This window comes from Marmota monax, unplaced genomic scaffold (assembly GCF_021218885.2).
Source record: "Marmota monax isolate L192 unplaced genomic scaffold, Marmota_monax_Labrador192_F-V1.1 WCK01_AAM20220418_F8-fsc00145, whole genome shotgun sequence".
In the NCBI taxonomy this organism is placed as follows: domain Eukaryota; kingdom Metazoa; phylum Chordata; class Mammalia; order Rodentia; family Sciuridae; genus Marmota; species Marmota monax.
The window spans coordinates 5,232,477-5,248,849 of record NW_026695201.1 but is presented as its reverse complement, the minus strand read 5'-3'; the positions used below and the strand labels follow the sequence as shown (position 1 = coordinate 5,248,849).

The 16,373-nt window shown below is 43.6% G+C and overlaps 1 protein-coding gene across 3 annotated transcripts in view; it reads left to right on the top strand.

Moving 5' to 3' along the window:
- Nucleotides 1–215: 215 nt before the first annotated feature.
- The window catches only part of Olfml2b (olfactomedin like 2B), a 41,717-nt gene continuing 25,559 nt past the window's right edge, over nucleotides 216–16,373 (top strand). For 2 of the 3 annotated variants that reach the window (XM_046429021.1, XM_046429019.2), the window contains exons 1-3: nucleotides 217–785; nucleotides 3,517–3,780; nucleotides 6,377–6,484. In XM_046429021.1, the coding sequence (XP_046284977.1) occupies nucleotides 612–785; nucleotides 3,517–3,780; nucleotides 6,377–6,484 (546 nt within the window). In that variant the 5' untranslated portion in view covers nucleotides 217–611. Of the gene's footprint in view, nucleotides 786–3,516; nucleotides 3,781–6,376; nucleotides 6,485–16,373 lie in introns of all 3 variants that reach the window. The other variant, XM_046429020.2, reaches the window with a different exon arrangement.

Sequence of the window (16,373 nt, the reverse complement as noted above, 5' to 3'; positions counted from 1 at the left end):
GTTCATCGTTTGCAGTCTGATGCAGAAAAGAGAGCTTGGAGCCTCGGCCCTCGCCTCTGAGCCGCAGCCGCGCTGCAGGCGGGGGCGGGGTCGGCGGGCGCCCCTCCGCCGGAGCCCTGTGCGCTTCCCGGTCCTCCTCCTCCGCGCCGTCACTGGCTGCATCTCCGCGGCCCCGGCACAATAGAGGCTCCGCCCTCTCCCCGCGCCCTCCCTTCGCTGCTCCCTCGCCTCCCGCGCCGCCGCCGCCGCCGCCGCTATCCTCCTGGCGCCCAGTCCCCGTGCGCCCCAAGGATCCCTGCAGTCCGCGTCTACCTGGACGCCCGCCTTCCACCTGAGCGTGCTTGGCTAGCCTGTGCCGGCCTCCACCTTCGGGTCACCTCCTCTTCCCTGCTCACGCCTCTTTAGACTTGGCTAGAGTCTGGAAGGCAGGAGATGCCCAGAGTCTCCGGGGCGCACCCTCCAGCCCCGCTTAGCTGCACCCATCTTTAGAAGGCGCGCGGGGCAGCCACTCTCGGGCTCCTGCTAAAACATTCTGTAGCCTCAGTCTTTGCTGAGATCCCTGACCCAAGCCGTTCTCCGTAGGGGCGAAGGTCTCTGTGGTCTTGTCCCTCATGGCCAAGGCTCTGCTGCTAGTTCTTTGCTTCTCTCTGATTGCGGCACGGGTCTGGGGTTCCAGCACTGTCCCCACAGGGACCAGCGAGCCTCCAGATGAGCAAACGGTGGCTCCCACAGAGGATGAAACTCTGCAAAATGAGGCGGACAACCAAGAGAACGTTTTATCTCAGGTAGGATGTCCCGCACACCTTGTCCTGGGTGGTGGCAAGGGCCAAAGGATGGTTCTGGATGAAGCGTTTGGAGGGAGAAGTTTTTCTTTCCATTATCAACAGGAAGGACATTTGGTTTTCGTTTATCAGAATATTGTCTTAAAGGAAAATCAGGGGTCCTGTTCCCAAAATCATGAGGTCTTTCAAAGTTACCAAATCCGGATAAAGGAGAGGAGAGGAAAGGGAGGACTTCACAGGACTCTCTGAGAAGGAAGAAAAGTTTTTTGTGTGTGTTTTGGTTTTTGGGTTGTGAAGAATACTTCTTGTCTATGTAGCTGTTTGTCAGATTTGGAATGCGTAAGCAGGAGGAGTCAGATGGCATAATTCATGAGAGATATTTTATGGCATAGGGTGAACCACCCAGGCAGAGACATGGAGTGTAGACAGAACTACAACATGTGTAATTCATGTGAGGTACCCCCAAAATAGAGGAATTGACAAGACCCAGGGTATTGCAAGGATACAGTGGAAATTTATATCCACACAGTCTGGCCTGCCTCTCAGTGGGGGCTGAGCCACAGATTATAGTGATGAGCTTTGAAATATGTCCATTTGTGAACCCGAATCAATCCCCCAAAACATCCTGATACCCATTCTACAGATAAGGACCAGAAAGCTAAAGAGTGCTGGGGGTGGTAAGAATCAAATCATCTGGCAATTTTCAGCCCAGAGCTCATGACTGTAGGAGATACTTCTCTCTGGTGTTGTGTACTCTCCAGAGCTGGCGTGATGGTATGCAGTGGGTGACACTATGATCCTCAGGACCAGAGATATCAGGGGAAGGATCCCTAGAGCAAGCCTGTATCTCCATTAAGCCCTTAGACTGGGTCTTGTCTCCTTCCTGTAGAGGGAGCGATCAGCTCTGCTTTGAGATTTCTCAAACACTATTCTCCTCATTCTTCTTTCATAATTATGCTAATATATGCTTTGTGCCCACCCATAACCTCATACTGACCCATAAATTGAAAAGACACAAAAATCCTTCACATTGGGACTCTGGAATATCATAAACAAAAGCTTTCCTGAAACCCGAGCCTCCAGAAAGGAAGGAACCCACCCAGGGTTCTCAGAGCAGGGTTGCATAGGAATCCAGGATAAGTTTCAGAAAATAGACAGCCATGATTTACTGTCAGCCCAGAAAAAACAGCTGCTTAAGTCACCCCGAACTACACCTCCTTCTTCCACTGACCCATTCTGTATTTGACAACAACACTAAAGCAAATATTAGTCTTAGAAGAAACCCAACCTTGGCAGGGGAAACTCCCCCTACACAGCATCCCAAAGAACATTTCTACTCAAACAAGTTTCATGCCTGCCTGCTGGGATCCTAAGTCAAATGAATTGAACACTCTGGCTGTCTAGGAAGGGAGTCCTGGCTTTAAGTATTTAGGGCATGCTGGAACGCAACTTGGGGTGGGGGAACCTTTTTCCCCACTAAGTGCCCAGGGTGAGGGCTCTGGAAAGTCTGTGCTCTTGCAAGTGTTTTCTTGTTTGGGGGAAGTTGGTAGGAGCAAGAACACAGAAGGAAGTGTTTAGCATTGTAGAAAGCAGCAGATGTAGCCAGTTTCCTGGTTTTGGCCCTGGGTTTGGGTTCAGAAACTGCTCTAGGAGCCAAATGAACCCTTACACTGAATAAACCTTACTGACTTCTGGACCTGTCTCTCTCTTCCCAACTCCCTTTCTCTGACTATATTCTCTTTTTCTTTTCTTGGTACTGGGGATTGAACCCAGAGGTGCTCTACCATCAAGCTACACCCCTACCCCTTTAGTTTTTACTTTTTTGAGACAGGGTCTTGCTAAATTGCCAAGATTGGCCTCAGCCATCTGAGTATCTGGGATTACAGGTATGTGCCACCATCTGGCTCCCTTTCTCCAATTCTAACCCATCTTTCCAGGCTCAGATCAAATATCATTTCCTCCAGGAAATCTTCCCTGGTACCCAACTGGAGCCTCTGTTGACTTCCAACTGTACTTTATCCCCGCTCTTCAGGGCACTTATCCCTGTCTAATCTGTGACTATTTTTTATTTGCCTCTTGCACTGTAGGCTCCTTGAAAGCAGGCTGTCTGCACGTCCACCAGTCCCTAGGAGGTACTCAATAAGTGTCAAATGATGAATCAAGAAAGACGCCCCAGTAGTTCTCAAACCTGAACACCAACTTTCCAATCACCTCTTCTTCAACTCTTTCTTCCTTTCCTTTTCACATCCAAACCTGGATTCTAGCTGAAGGCAAGACTATTGGAAGAAGGATGGAGCTCATTTTTTTTTTCTTTTAAATGATTAAAGGCAAAGGCCCCCTGAAAATCCACAGCCTTCCAAGATAAACGAAGACAGCTGAACTCCGAGTGCCTTCCCGGAAATGTCCAAGTCAGCAAATTGCTTTGTGATGACCTATTCATTCCATGGTTCAGTGTTGTTTGAGGTGTCTGGCTGGTGTAGGACATTTTTTTAGGTGTATTTTATATGCATATGTACTTATTGCTTTGACTTGTGAATTTTTTTACATAAAACTAATTGTACTGTATATATGGATCTATAACTTGAGTCACTTAACAATAATTCCTGGAGATGTTTTCCATGTCGATATATATCGTTTTCTTCTAGAGTAGTACATTTGACTAAGTTAATCGACAGACTCTTTGAGGAACCATATATTTGTATAACCCCAACTCATTTGCTCTGTGTGTGTCTAGTTGCTGGGGGACTATGACAAGGTGAAAGCCGTGTCCGAGGGCTCAGACTGTCAGTGCAAGTGTGTGGTGAGACCGCTGGGCCGAGATGCCTGCCAGAGGATCAATGAGGGAGCATCCAGGAGGGAAGACTTTTACACTGTGGAAACCATCACTTCAGGCTCATCCTGCAAGTGTGCCTGTGTTGCACCCCCATCTGCCCTCAACCCCTGCGAGGGAGACTTCAGGCTCCAGAAGCTACGGGAAGCAGACAGCCGAGACTTGAAGGTAGGAGCTGGTGGGGGGCAGTGCCACAGATGAGAAGCTCTCCTGGGGACCCATGAGCCTGCAGGGCCATGGCTGGGGATTGTAAGGCCTTTGAAGGAGGCCAGGCCTAGTCCCTGGAGTCTTGTGTGTGGAGATAAGGCTGTTGTTTTGACAAAATGGTCAATTTCAGCTCTGGAGTCTGAGTGAGATGTGAGAGCAAAGAACACTTGCCCCTCCTCATAGAGACGGGGAGGCCAGGCCTGGGATCCGCTGCCAGGCCCAGCTGGCCAAAAGAACTCAGTGTTCTCCAGGAAAATTGCTGTCACAATTTCCTGTCAGCCCAGGGTGGATGTTGAAGAGGTATAAGACAGAGAAGTGAGCCTCCCAGTCCTTGGCACCATTGTTGAAGTGACCCGGGGATAAGAGGCCTGGGGCCTCTCATCAAAACTGATGCTGTGGTCATACTTTATAGGGTGGGGAAGCTCAGGCCCTACCTGGGCATCTTTACTGGCTGACTTCATGTGATAACCCAGCTTTGCTCATGATGTAGGGTAGTAGAATAAGCTTGGTTTTGGAGTCAGACAAACCTGGGTTTAAATCAGCACCGCATGAACTTGCTGAAGTTACTTAATTTGTCTGACCTCGGTTTCCTTGAATAAAATGTGGGAATAATATGTACTGTAAGAATTGATGAGATGACAACTATTGAGTACAGAGCACAATGCCTGACATTCAGTGAGGCATGCCTGTGTAAATGAATGAATGAATGCTCATGTAATGCACTCCTGCTGGTACCTGATACTCAAGGACTAGTAGTCACTGGTATCTCTTAAAGCAGTTGTGTTTATCAGGACAAGGAATGCCCCAGGATTTGGCCATATTACCCAGAGCTGCAGTTCTGCCATGAAACGACTTTCTGAACCATGTGTCACACTCACTTAGTTCTAGAATAGGACTCTGGGGGAACTTCTGGAACTATATCAGGCAAAATTTCTATTAGGAATCAGAAAATCATCCCACTGCATACTAATCAGCTATGGCCCTTATCCAAGATACAGCTGTCTTCCTCTGCTGCAAAAGAAAGAAAACTTCTAGCCAGGTGCAGTGACATACTCCTATAATCCCGGCAGCTTTGGAGGCTGAGGCAGGGATGATCACAAGTTCAAAGCCAGCCTTAGCAACTTAGCAAGGCCCTAAGCAACTTAGTGAGACCCTGTCTTGAAATAAAATATAAAAAGGGCTGGGATGTGGCTCAGTGGTTAAGTACCCCTGGGTTTAATCGCCAGCACCCACCCCCGCCAAAAAAGAAAAAAAAAGGAAGTGAGGGAAAGAGAAAGAAAGAGAACTTCAAAAAATGAGTATTTCTATGGAATGTCTTTATCTGGATCAAGCTAGGAAGTGAGTGGGGAACAGAGAGATTGCAATGGGTCACCCAGCAAACTCTTCCAGGGTCTGGTTCTTGGTAGGGAGGCTCCATTTAAGCATATCTCATCTGCCCCATTGCCTGTATCCTCACCCACTGAATGCTATCTGAGCCTCAGCCACCTTCCTCCCAGTGGCACTATACTGGCAGGGGAGTCACATTGAAAAAAAAAAAAACTGAGAAGGTTTGGTGCCCTATGGCAAGGAACTTCCTCAGACATGGGTTATTGGGCCTCTCTCTTATTATTTTTTTTTTTGGGGGGGGGTAATCCTAGGGATTGAACCCTCGAAGTGCTTTACTACTAGACTGCATTCCCAGCCATTTTTATTTCATTTTGAGAAAGGTTCTTGCTCAGTTGCCCAGGCTGGCCTTGAACTTGCCATCTTCCAGCTTCAGCCTCCTGAGTTGTTGAGATTATAGGCGTATGCCACCATGCCCACCACCACTGGGTCTCTTTTATCCCAGGATCAGTTAAGCTGTCCCCACTCCCTGCCCAGGGCCTGTACATGCTAGGCAAATCTTCTAACACTAAGCCATTTTCTCAGCCTAGCTGAATTTTTTGAGATGGGTTCCTGTTATGTTCTCTGTTATGTTCTGGAACTACTAGGCTCAACTGAGTCTCTTGAGTTGGTTTTCTGGTTTCTGAATAGATGCAACTGTGTTTGGACTATGCCTATCAGTTTGGCTTTTTGTGCTAAGAAATCATCTATTGATATCTTCCAGGGCCTTTAGTAGACAATGAAGTTGAGGGAGGGTTTCATAACCATATCCTGAAGGTACTTATGTTACAATCACTTTGTTGAGCATTTATAGATTACCTATAATACCTAGCCAGATACTCTGCTAGATATCTTGAGGAAATAGAGATGAAGAAGCTTTGAAGGAGTTACAATCTAATAGGAGAAATGCAGGTGATTGATGGATTCATAAAAGAGTCCTAAACAGTTTGTGAAGATGTTGAGACCTTGGATTTACTTGTTCTTGTAGGATTCTTCCAATTTTTTTTACCCAAATATTTCAGAAGGCAGAATATATCATTTGGCTTGCCCCCACAAATGTGCTTCTGAGGGCTACCTTCAATTCCTGGCTAGTGGCTTCCCTGTTGAGCCTACAACATGGAAATCTGAAGGAAACTTCTCCCACTGTGGTCTCTCTATCCCAACCCTGGACTAACTCCTGGCTCTTGTTTCATAGCTCTCCACCATCATAGATATGCTGGAAGGTGCTTTCTATGGCCTGGATCTCCTGAAGCTGCATTCGGTCACCACCAAATTGGTGGGGCGAGTGGATAAACTGGAGGAGGTAAGGAATATTCTGATTTCCCTTCTTCTCCCTTCCCTTCCATTCCATTCCCTTCCCCTCTCTTCTCTCTTCTTTTTGCAGTCCTGGGAATTGAACCAGAGTATTGCACATGCTGGGCAAGTGCTTTTCCACTGAGCTACATCTTCAACATTTTTTATATTTTATTTTGAGTCAGGGTCTCACTGTCGCCCAGGCTGGCCCCTAAGTTGCAGTCCTCCTGCTCCAGCCTTCTGAGTAGCTGGGATTACAGGTGTGTGCACCACTGTGCCTGGCCTCTCACAATATTTTTTTCAGAAAGCATGTGTCCTAACTAAACTTAACCCATTCTCTTCTTTGGAAGGAAAAAAATATATTTCTTTCCAAAAATTGTACAAATTGTTGGTGAATGAGTGAAATAAACATGTAAAGACTTTATTCTTTTTATCTATAAGAACTATATAAATGATCTGTTTTTATTTTTAGTTTGACTTCCAGGGAACTCAGAGATAAGTGATACGTAAAATCACAATAAACATCTTACTTCACTTTTAAGGTAGAGTTGTCGGCTCCTGGGAACATGGTTATTGATTTGTTCTTTTTTTTTAACTGTTCTAATGCACATATCTGTGTGTGTGTGTGTGTGTGTGTGTGTGTGTGTGGTGTATGTGTGAGAATGTGTATCTCACCCACTTGAGAGAAAGAAAACATAAAAACGATCATTTTATTTTATTATTATAATTATTAACACATATTGATTGTACAAATAGTGGGTTCCACTGTGACATTTAAATATATGCGTATGTCCCCCCTTGATCATGTCCATCTTCCCTTCTGTCCTCTCTTGCCGACCTCTCTCTCCTCTGATCACTATTCCCTTCTCTGAAAGCCCTCTTCCACTTTCAGGTGGTCTTTTTCAATTTTTTTTCTTTGTTTCCACATACTGAGAGAAAACATATGAGATCTGTCTTTCTGTTTCTGGTTTATTTCACTCAACACGATGCCTTTCATTTCCATCTGTTTTTCTGCAAATGACATGATTTTATTCTTACGGATGAATAATACTCAGTTGTATGTATATGTATCCTGTTTTCTTTATCCATTCATCTGTGGATGGGCCCCTGGGCTGATTTCATATCTTATATATGGTAAAGAGTGCTACAGCAAATGTGTGTGCATCTTTTGAATGATGACTTTGTTTTCTTTGTTTTATATACATCCAGGAGTCACATGGCTGGATCATAGGGTAGTTCTATTTTCAGTTTTTTGAGGAACCTTCATGCTGATTCCCACAGTGGCTGTACTTATTTACATTCCTACCAACAATGTATAAGGATTCTCTTTTCTCCATATCATCACCAGCATTGAATAGCTTTTCGTTGTTGTTTTGGTAATAGCCAATTTACGTTTCCCTGATAGCTAAAGATATTAAGAATTTTTTTCATATATTTTTTGGCTATTTGTACTTCTTTTGAGAAGTGTGTTCAGATCATTTGGCCATCATTTGATTGGATTACCTATTTCTTGGTTGTTACGATTTTTTAAATTCTTTGTATATTCTGGACATTAATCCTCTGTCAAATGAATAGCAGGCAAAGATTTTCTCTCATTCTGTAAGTGGTGTTTTTCACTCTTGATTGTTTTCTTTGCTGTGCAGAAGCTTTTTAATTTGATATAATCTTATTTGTCAATTCTTGCTTTTGTTTACTGAGCTATGGGAGTCCTACTCAGGAAATTGTTGACTGTTCCAGTATCTAGGGGTGTTTCCCTGTTTTCTTGTGGTAGTTTCAACATTTCAGGTCTGATTTTTGTGCAGGGTAGAGGGGTCTACTTTCAGTCTTGTACACATGGATGTCCAGTTTTCCCAGAACCATTTGTGAAAAGACTGCCTTCTCTAATGTGTTTTTGTGTTCTTGTCGAGAATCTGTCAGCTGCAAATGAATAGGTTCATTTCTGGGTCTTCTATTCTGTTCAATTGGTCAGTATCTCTGTTTTTATTCGGATACATGCTGTTTTATTACTATGGCTCTATAGTGTATTTGGATGCTTCTAGCATTGTTTTTTTTGTTGTTGGTTTTTTTTTTTGCTCAGGATTGCTTTGGGTATTCACAGTCCTGTATACTTCCATATGAACTTTAGGATTATTGTTTCTAGTTCTGTGAAGAACGTTATTGGCATTTTGATGAGGATTGTACTGAGTCTGCAGAGAGTTTGGACATTTTAACAATATGAATTCTCCTACTCTAAGAACATGGGAGGTCTTTCCAGCTTCTAGTGTCTTCTTCAATTTCTTTGGTGTTTTGTAATTTTCGTAGCAGTCTTTCATCTCCTCAGTTAAGTTTATTCCTAGATTTATTTTTTTGAACCTATTTGGAATGGAACTGTTTTCTTGATCTCTTTTCCAACAATTTTATTATTGGTATACAGAAAATATATTGATTTTTATATGTATGTTGATTTTGTACTTTGATGTATTTGCTTATCAATTCCAAGAGGTTTTTTTTTTTTTTTTTTTATGGAGTCTTTAGCCTTTTTAATGTACGGAATCATATCATCCATAGGGATATTTTGGCTTCCTCCTTTCCTATTTGTATCCCTTTCATTTTTTTCTCTTTCCTAATTGTTCTAGCTAAAAATTCAAGTACAATTTTGAATAAGAGTGCTCAGAATGCACACCTTTGTCTTGTTCCTGTTTTGGAGGAAATGCTTTCATGTTTTCCCCATTCAGTATGATGTTGGAGATGGGTGTGTCATGTATAGTCTTTTTAGGTTTTGGTATGATCCTTCTATAGTAAATTTATTCAGGATTTTAATCATTAAAGGGTGTTAACTTTTATCTAATGATTTTTCTGCATCTACTGAGATGATAATGTGACATAAAAGTAATTTATAATCAATAATGTTCCTTTATTGGACATTCAGGCTGTTCATGACCAGGATGAATACCAGTCCATAATACCAGTAATATAATGTTCACAGTCAAAGTCACCACATCACTTTGGGTTTAGAGGAATATACAATTGGTGCCATAGTTTTCATTTAACAGTATGTGACATAAGAGTTATAAATAGTTATGGACCTAATAATAATGGAGACATTGTTTTGTTGTTGTAATGCTTTATTTATAAATAAGAAAGTTTAGTCACCAGAAAAGTAATATTCATCATTCAACCCTACTGGTAAGAGGCTTTTGGACATTTTTTTATTGACTGGAATCTAGTTATTGGACTGATATTTGAAATAGTTACCAAAGAGCTGCTGCTTCAAGTAGAAATCTATTCTTTGATTTTCAGAATGTTACTTATACATGGTAAATTTAATAAAAGAATAACTGTAAACATATCAGTATTTCTCATGGGGAAAAAATGGACTTTTGAGGGTTTTGAGGTAACTGGTAGATATGGGATCTACTAAAGAATCTCTAGTTTGTGGCCGAAAAAGTGCCTGACTGTGAGTCAAGACAGAGAAAGCTACTCTTTGCCTGCTATTTATTCCCAAGCAACCATATCTTAGGTTCTCCATCTGTAAAGTGGGAATGGTACCCTACCTACTCCGTATGATTCCTGAGGGAATAAAATGCACACTAATTATTATGAAAATATTTTGAAATGATTAAACGTGGCACTTGAGTTATGACCAAGGAGAGATCGGGACACACATTCCTACATTCCTTTGCCAAGAGAGCTAAGACAGAGGTGAAAAACATTGAAGTTAAAAGGATCATTCCAGCATGTTCCTTCTGTTCCTAAAAATAGTCTCAAAAATTGAACCCCAGCTCCTTCTCTACCCACCCTTAGGCTTGGCCCCTCCAGCTCTGAATGTTGCCATTTTGCTCTTGGTGGGGTGGCAGGTCCACGGTCACTTCAGTTATAAACTCTTAAGAAAAAGGGTGAGGGCACTGGAGTCAGAGCTTTGTAGACAGGTTGATGTGGCCAAGAAGATCATATCAGCCTCCTGAAATATCTGTCCATTCTCCCCAAAAGGGGCTACCTAAGAGACCTAGGGCACGAGACATCTTGAATCTCTCCTTCCCCAAGCATTACATTGAGAGCTGGAATGATGAGACTGGAAATAGTCAACACCATCCTGCTCCCAGGGGACTTCATGCAAAACTTCTGTCTGATCCTTCCAGAATGGTTCAAAAGGAATTGAACCAGGGTCCGATATTGGACAGTATCTATGTTTCCTGAGCCTCCCCTGAGATATGCCCCTTTAAGAAAAGGATTGTATTTCTATGGGATCAAGGGGCATTGGCAACATCTGCTTTTACCTGACCGTGGTAAACATATGGTTTTAGTCTGTCTAGAGAACACAGATTGGGAAAGTTAGCTGTAGGGGAAGAGCAGAGTGCTTGGGAGGCCAAGGTCAGGCACCCAGCCTCTGAGGGGGGCCAGTGGGCTGGGTTCTGTTCAAGGGCTACAGTTCATCCCCAACCTTATCTAGCAGCAGAGCCTCCTCCCTGCTGGCCAAGGGTAGGAGTGTGGATAAATTTGGTGCAGTGCCAGCTCAAATGTGTGGTATCCTGTCTATAGGAGCACAGTAACTAGAGTTTGGCCAAAATGAACTTTTTTTTTTTTTTTGATACTGGGGATAGAACCCAGGGGTGCTTAATCACTGAGCCACATCCCCAGTACTTTTTATATTTTATTTTGAGACAGGGTCTTGCTAAATAGGCTGACTAAATTGCTAAGGCTGGCTTTGAACTCAAGATCATCCTGCCTCAGCTTCCCCAGCCACTGGGATGATAGGCATGCAGCACCACACCCAATGACTTTATTTATATATTTATTTAGTTGTAGGTGGACACAATACCTTCATTTCATTCATTTATATGTGGTGCTGAGGACTGAACCCGGGTCTCACACATGCTACGTGAGCGCTCTACTGCTGAGTCACAACCCTAGCCCCCAAACGAACATTTTTATATGGATGGGAATATCTCTTCTTTCAAAACTGTGGTATTTAGTAGCAAACACTGGACTTTTATAATAACGATCCCTTATATTTGTATAACATTTTACAGTTTCAAACATTCCATACACACTTAGACCACTTGTTCCTGTGAGCTGGGCAGGATGTGAGACCTAAGGAAATTAGATGAATTCCCCCGAGATCACAGTGCAAAGACATATAGGGTTGGAGCTCAGGCCTTTTGGCTCATAGTCCAGGGCTCTTTCTAATCAACTGCGTCAGTTTCTTCGAATCATTCTTGTCTGCCCTGTAAGCATCAGTTTTTCCTAACCAGAACTTGAAAATAACAGTTCTTCCAAGGGAATTTCTAGGCAGGACTGTGGCTGCATCTCATAAGCCTCATTAAACAGAATTAAAGTTGAGTTAGGGAAGGTCCCACCCAATGGGAGTTTTCCCAAAACCACAGTCCAAGGAGACAGGGTGCTGTGGTATGACAGGAGGGTCTTTGGTTGGGCCCAGCAGCCATGGAATGGAATACTGTATCTTGGATTAAGGTTGTCTCCTGGCTCGTGCCGGCTGTCTGGAGTATACAGTAATTGAAAAGGCAGAATGTTGGGTAAATGGATAAAACATTTCCTCTCCAGCCTGGCTCTGCAGAAGGAATGGAAGTGAAATTCTGCTCTGGGTCCTTGGATATTCTTAAATCCCAAAGGGAGTTCTTTGAAGGTCAGACAGGACAACAGGGGTCAGATTGGAAGGGCTTTTTGCCCAGAGTCAGATCAGCGCTTGGCAGTACAAGTGGGCACATGTGTGTACATCCATCTTGGGTACATTGGAGGATGTAGGAATGGAAACTTCATTTGCAGATGAAAGGGGAAGGAAGGAGAGAGAAATGGAATCTGAACTGTTCAGAGCCTCACACTCGGTAAAATCAGCACTGGGAGCTCTGCCTAGTGGGATGATTTAGTTTAAACTTTTGTTTTAAATTGTGAAAAATAACAGCACAGATAAGTGCACAATGAGTATACAGCTTGATAATCTATTATATTATAAAGCAAATACCCCTGTAATCATTATCCAGCTTCAGAAATAGATCAATATTAACAACCCCCAAGCCCTCCCTACAACATGTCTTCTACTCACACCCGCTTCCTGAGGGGAACCTCTCTATTTAGAGCCTTGTATTTTAATTATCTTTCTTGCTTTTTAAAAATAGTATCCTCAAATAAGAATACATCCCCCAAATCTCCCAAAATAATTCATCCTCCAATATAACATTTTTGCCTTCCTTCCTTCCTTCCTTCCTTCCTTCCTTCCTTCCTTCCTTCCTTCCTTCCTTCCTTCCTTCTTTCTTTTCTTTCTTTACCAGAGATCAAACCCAGGGGTGCTTTCACACTGAACTATATCACCAACCCTTTCTTATTTTTGAGACAAAGTCTCACTAAGTTTCTGTGGCTGGCCTAGAACTTGCAATCCTCCTGCCTCAGCCCCTCAAGTTGCTGTAATTATAGACCTGTACCAGCATATCCAGCAGTCTAATTTTGCCTGTTTTCTTTCTTTTAAAAGGGAATTTATTATTTTTATTTTTAAATTTTAAAAAATTTAATTATCAATGAAAGTTTATTTTTATTTATTTATACATGGTGCTGAGAATTGAATCCAGTGCCTTACACATGCGAGGCAAGCACTCTACCACTGAGCTACAACCCCAGCTCTATTTTAAAATTTTTTATTGGTGCATTATGTTTAATAGTGGGATTCATTGCACATAACATAATTTGGTCAACTTCATTCCTACTCTTTCCTGCTCCTCCTCCTTCCCAGGAACCATTTTGCCTGTTTTGGTATTTTAAACGTACAGAATTCTACAGAATTGTGTGTGTGTTAGTGATGTGCATGTATGTGTGTGTGTTAATGATGTGTGTGTATGAGTGTGTGTGTGTGTGTGCATGTATTGGGCTTCTCTCATTCAATTTTATGTTTTTGATATTTACCTATATTGTTTTTGTATCTTGCTCATCCATTTTTATTGCTATGTATTATTCTATTGTAAGACTATGCCACAACATATTTACCTATCTCCTAATGATAGATATGTGGATTGTTTCCAAGTTCAGAATTCATAATGGCCTATGAACAGCCCTGTGAACATCTGAAAAGGGAAAGAGTATGTAGGAAGTGGGGGGTACAGTGTTAGATTGGGGGTACAGTAGTTGGGCACAGAGCATAGGATCTAGGGAAGATGGGAAATAGAAGTCTACAAGGAAAACCTGTAGCTTCCAAAGACATAAACCCTGTTCATTGCACATAGACCCAAGTTTGGCATTGATTCAACTGGAGAAAAGACTTTCATCTGAACTCCCAGAGATTTATAGGCTGCCCAGACCTAAAAATGGATTTGGGAGGCAGCAGGACTAGAAGCATGGGATAGTATCATGTACTGCTTCCATGAGCAGATTTATTTTCAAAGTGGTAGAAAAAGACAGGGACAGATTATAATCTCTAGCATTAAAGTACTAACTGAATGAAAGTATTCCTATAAAAGTTGAAAATCTTTGTGGTAAACCCTCCTTCCCACTCTAGCTGCAGTCAGTATACCTGTAAACATTTATAAATTCTTGGTATGCTCATGACTGTGTGCATATATACCTTCATATATATGTGTGACATATCTCACTCTTTTAAAATAGGTGAATCCCTATAAGCTTCCAAAGTGTGGTTTTTGTAATGGAAGCTCTGCCCCGTGTGGTGTGTGTGATTCTTCTCTTCCTTTCTCACCTCCCTACTGGAGTTTGTGGACTCCATCCATGGGCACAGATAGGCACCAGGGAACTTTGTGTGTCAGTTGAAGGCTTCACTCCTCATAATGTTGCCCCCGCAGAAGATTTGAAATCTGTTATGGGTTTACCAGACCCAGAACTGGCCCGCATCTCAGAATGTGGGAGCTTCTCTCCCAAACCTAAAAGTTTGGTGGCTTTTGTGTTTCCAGCCTACAATGCAAGATCAAAGGAGGATTCCTGCCCCTTGGGGATGTATCTTTTTACCATTAGTAGAAAAATGTAATTTTCCTCTGTGCATGCCTGGCAGAGACTTAGGGGAGCTGTGTCTTTCCAAGTCTCCTCTTTCTTTCCCAGCCTCCTTGTGCTCCCCTCAAACACACCCCAACTGTCTCCTGATTGAATCTACTTCTGCAGAAGGTTCACAGTCAGCCATTTTACTTTTTCCTCAAGTGCAGACTTGGAGAGGAGGGTCACTCATCCTGTCCTCCTGAAGTGAAAGAAGGCAGAGGGCTGGAGATGATGTCTCTAAGATACATTTTGATGTTAAGTTTATTTAATTCAATTTACATCTTAATATGAGTTCAAGCTAATATATTACCTCTCTTGGGGTTTTATATCCTTAAAATCTAATTTGCCATCATGTATTGTGAGCTTTTTTCTTCTTGGCTTATGGTGTAAGAGTCAGCCCTCCATCTGCTGGCTCAGGAATAGCTGATAGCTGCCAGGATGTGAGGAGTGTGTGGCTATTGCAGGGGATGAGGTTCCCCCTAATGCAGAAATCCATCATCAGAGGCCTGGGACTTCTGCTCTACACTTGTTGACTCTCCTTCCAAGCTTGGGGTCTTTTGAGGGCAGCCAGGGTCTAAGTCCTCTTTGTGTCTCCAGTCCTAGCCTAGCACCTGCCGTGGAATGGAAGCTGAGCAGCTGTTTGGATGGATGGGGGATTAAGGCAGCAGCTGGTGTCTCCCTTACCTCAGGCCTGCCTGCCTGTCTCCACCAGCTGTGCTTGAGGGATTGGACCCCTGCTGCCTTTCCACCATCAGGAGTCGACTGTTTCCAGCTGCTCTCCCCCTCTATTTCTCTTACAGGGGCTTGGGGACAGCTGTCAGCTGGTCCTTGTTGGGTCCTGGAGGGCTCAGAGGGGGAAGGGCAGGGTGAGCTAATGAAAACCGAGAGCCCTTGCACTATGGGCCTCATCACCCTCATGCTTGCTTACTTCACTCCCACAGGAACCCGGTCCCCTCGGTCCTTAAGATTATCATCTGCACCAGAGCTCTGCACATCCAGCCATCTACCAGTGGGCCTGACACCCACAGGGCTCCCAGGCAGCCTCCTTTGATACAGTGGTACATGCCTACTGTGTGATTTGGGGGACAAAGTTTGTCCCACCTGCAGTCTAGCCCAGTCTCCTCCAACAGGTGTCTTGTGCCTCTCTCCCACATACCAGCCTTGGGTCCTCTCTTCCTCCCTGGCCTAGTCATACCGACCTTAGCTCTTCCTCCTTTCACACCTATGTATGTCCACAGTCCTCTCTGATGCCAGGCACTCATCCATTCTCAATACTAAGATTGTCAATGTAGATACCGTCATCACTTCTTTTTTTTTTCTTTTCCATTTTTTTCCTTCTTTTCTTCCTCCTCCTCCTCCTCTTCCTCCTCTTCCTCCTCTTTGTCTTCCTCTTGTCATCCCCCTCTTCCTCTTTTCCCTCACTATACCCCCAGTCCTTTATGAAAAATTTTGAGATAAAGTCTCACTAAGTTGCCCAGGTTGGCCTCAAACTTGCAGTCTTCCTACCTTAACCTCCCAAGTTGCTGGGATTACAGGCATCCATCATAGTCCCTGGCTTATTCTTTCTTTTCCCAAGGGTCCTAGAGAGATTTCATCACTTCTATCCTATGGTTACATTACCAGGCTATGACTATGGAGCGGATTTCACACCTAATCTCCAAAGCCAGCATTTTTCCCCCTCTGTCCTCCCATTCACAGGGAATGGTCAGAGCCCTGCAGCATGGTCATCTTTCCCCCTAGCTTAAGCCATTGCATGCACACACTTGTCTAAGAGCTGGCCAAGTCGAGTCCATAGCCAGGGCACAGCCTTTCCCATGTCCATTCCACCAATCTGCACATCTGGTTGTGTTAGTCCACCCACAGCTCACTCAAGCTGTGGTTTTCTGTTTATTTGTTTTTGGTGTGCTGGGGATTGAACCCAGGGCCTTGTGCAT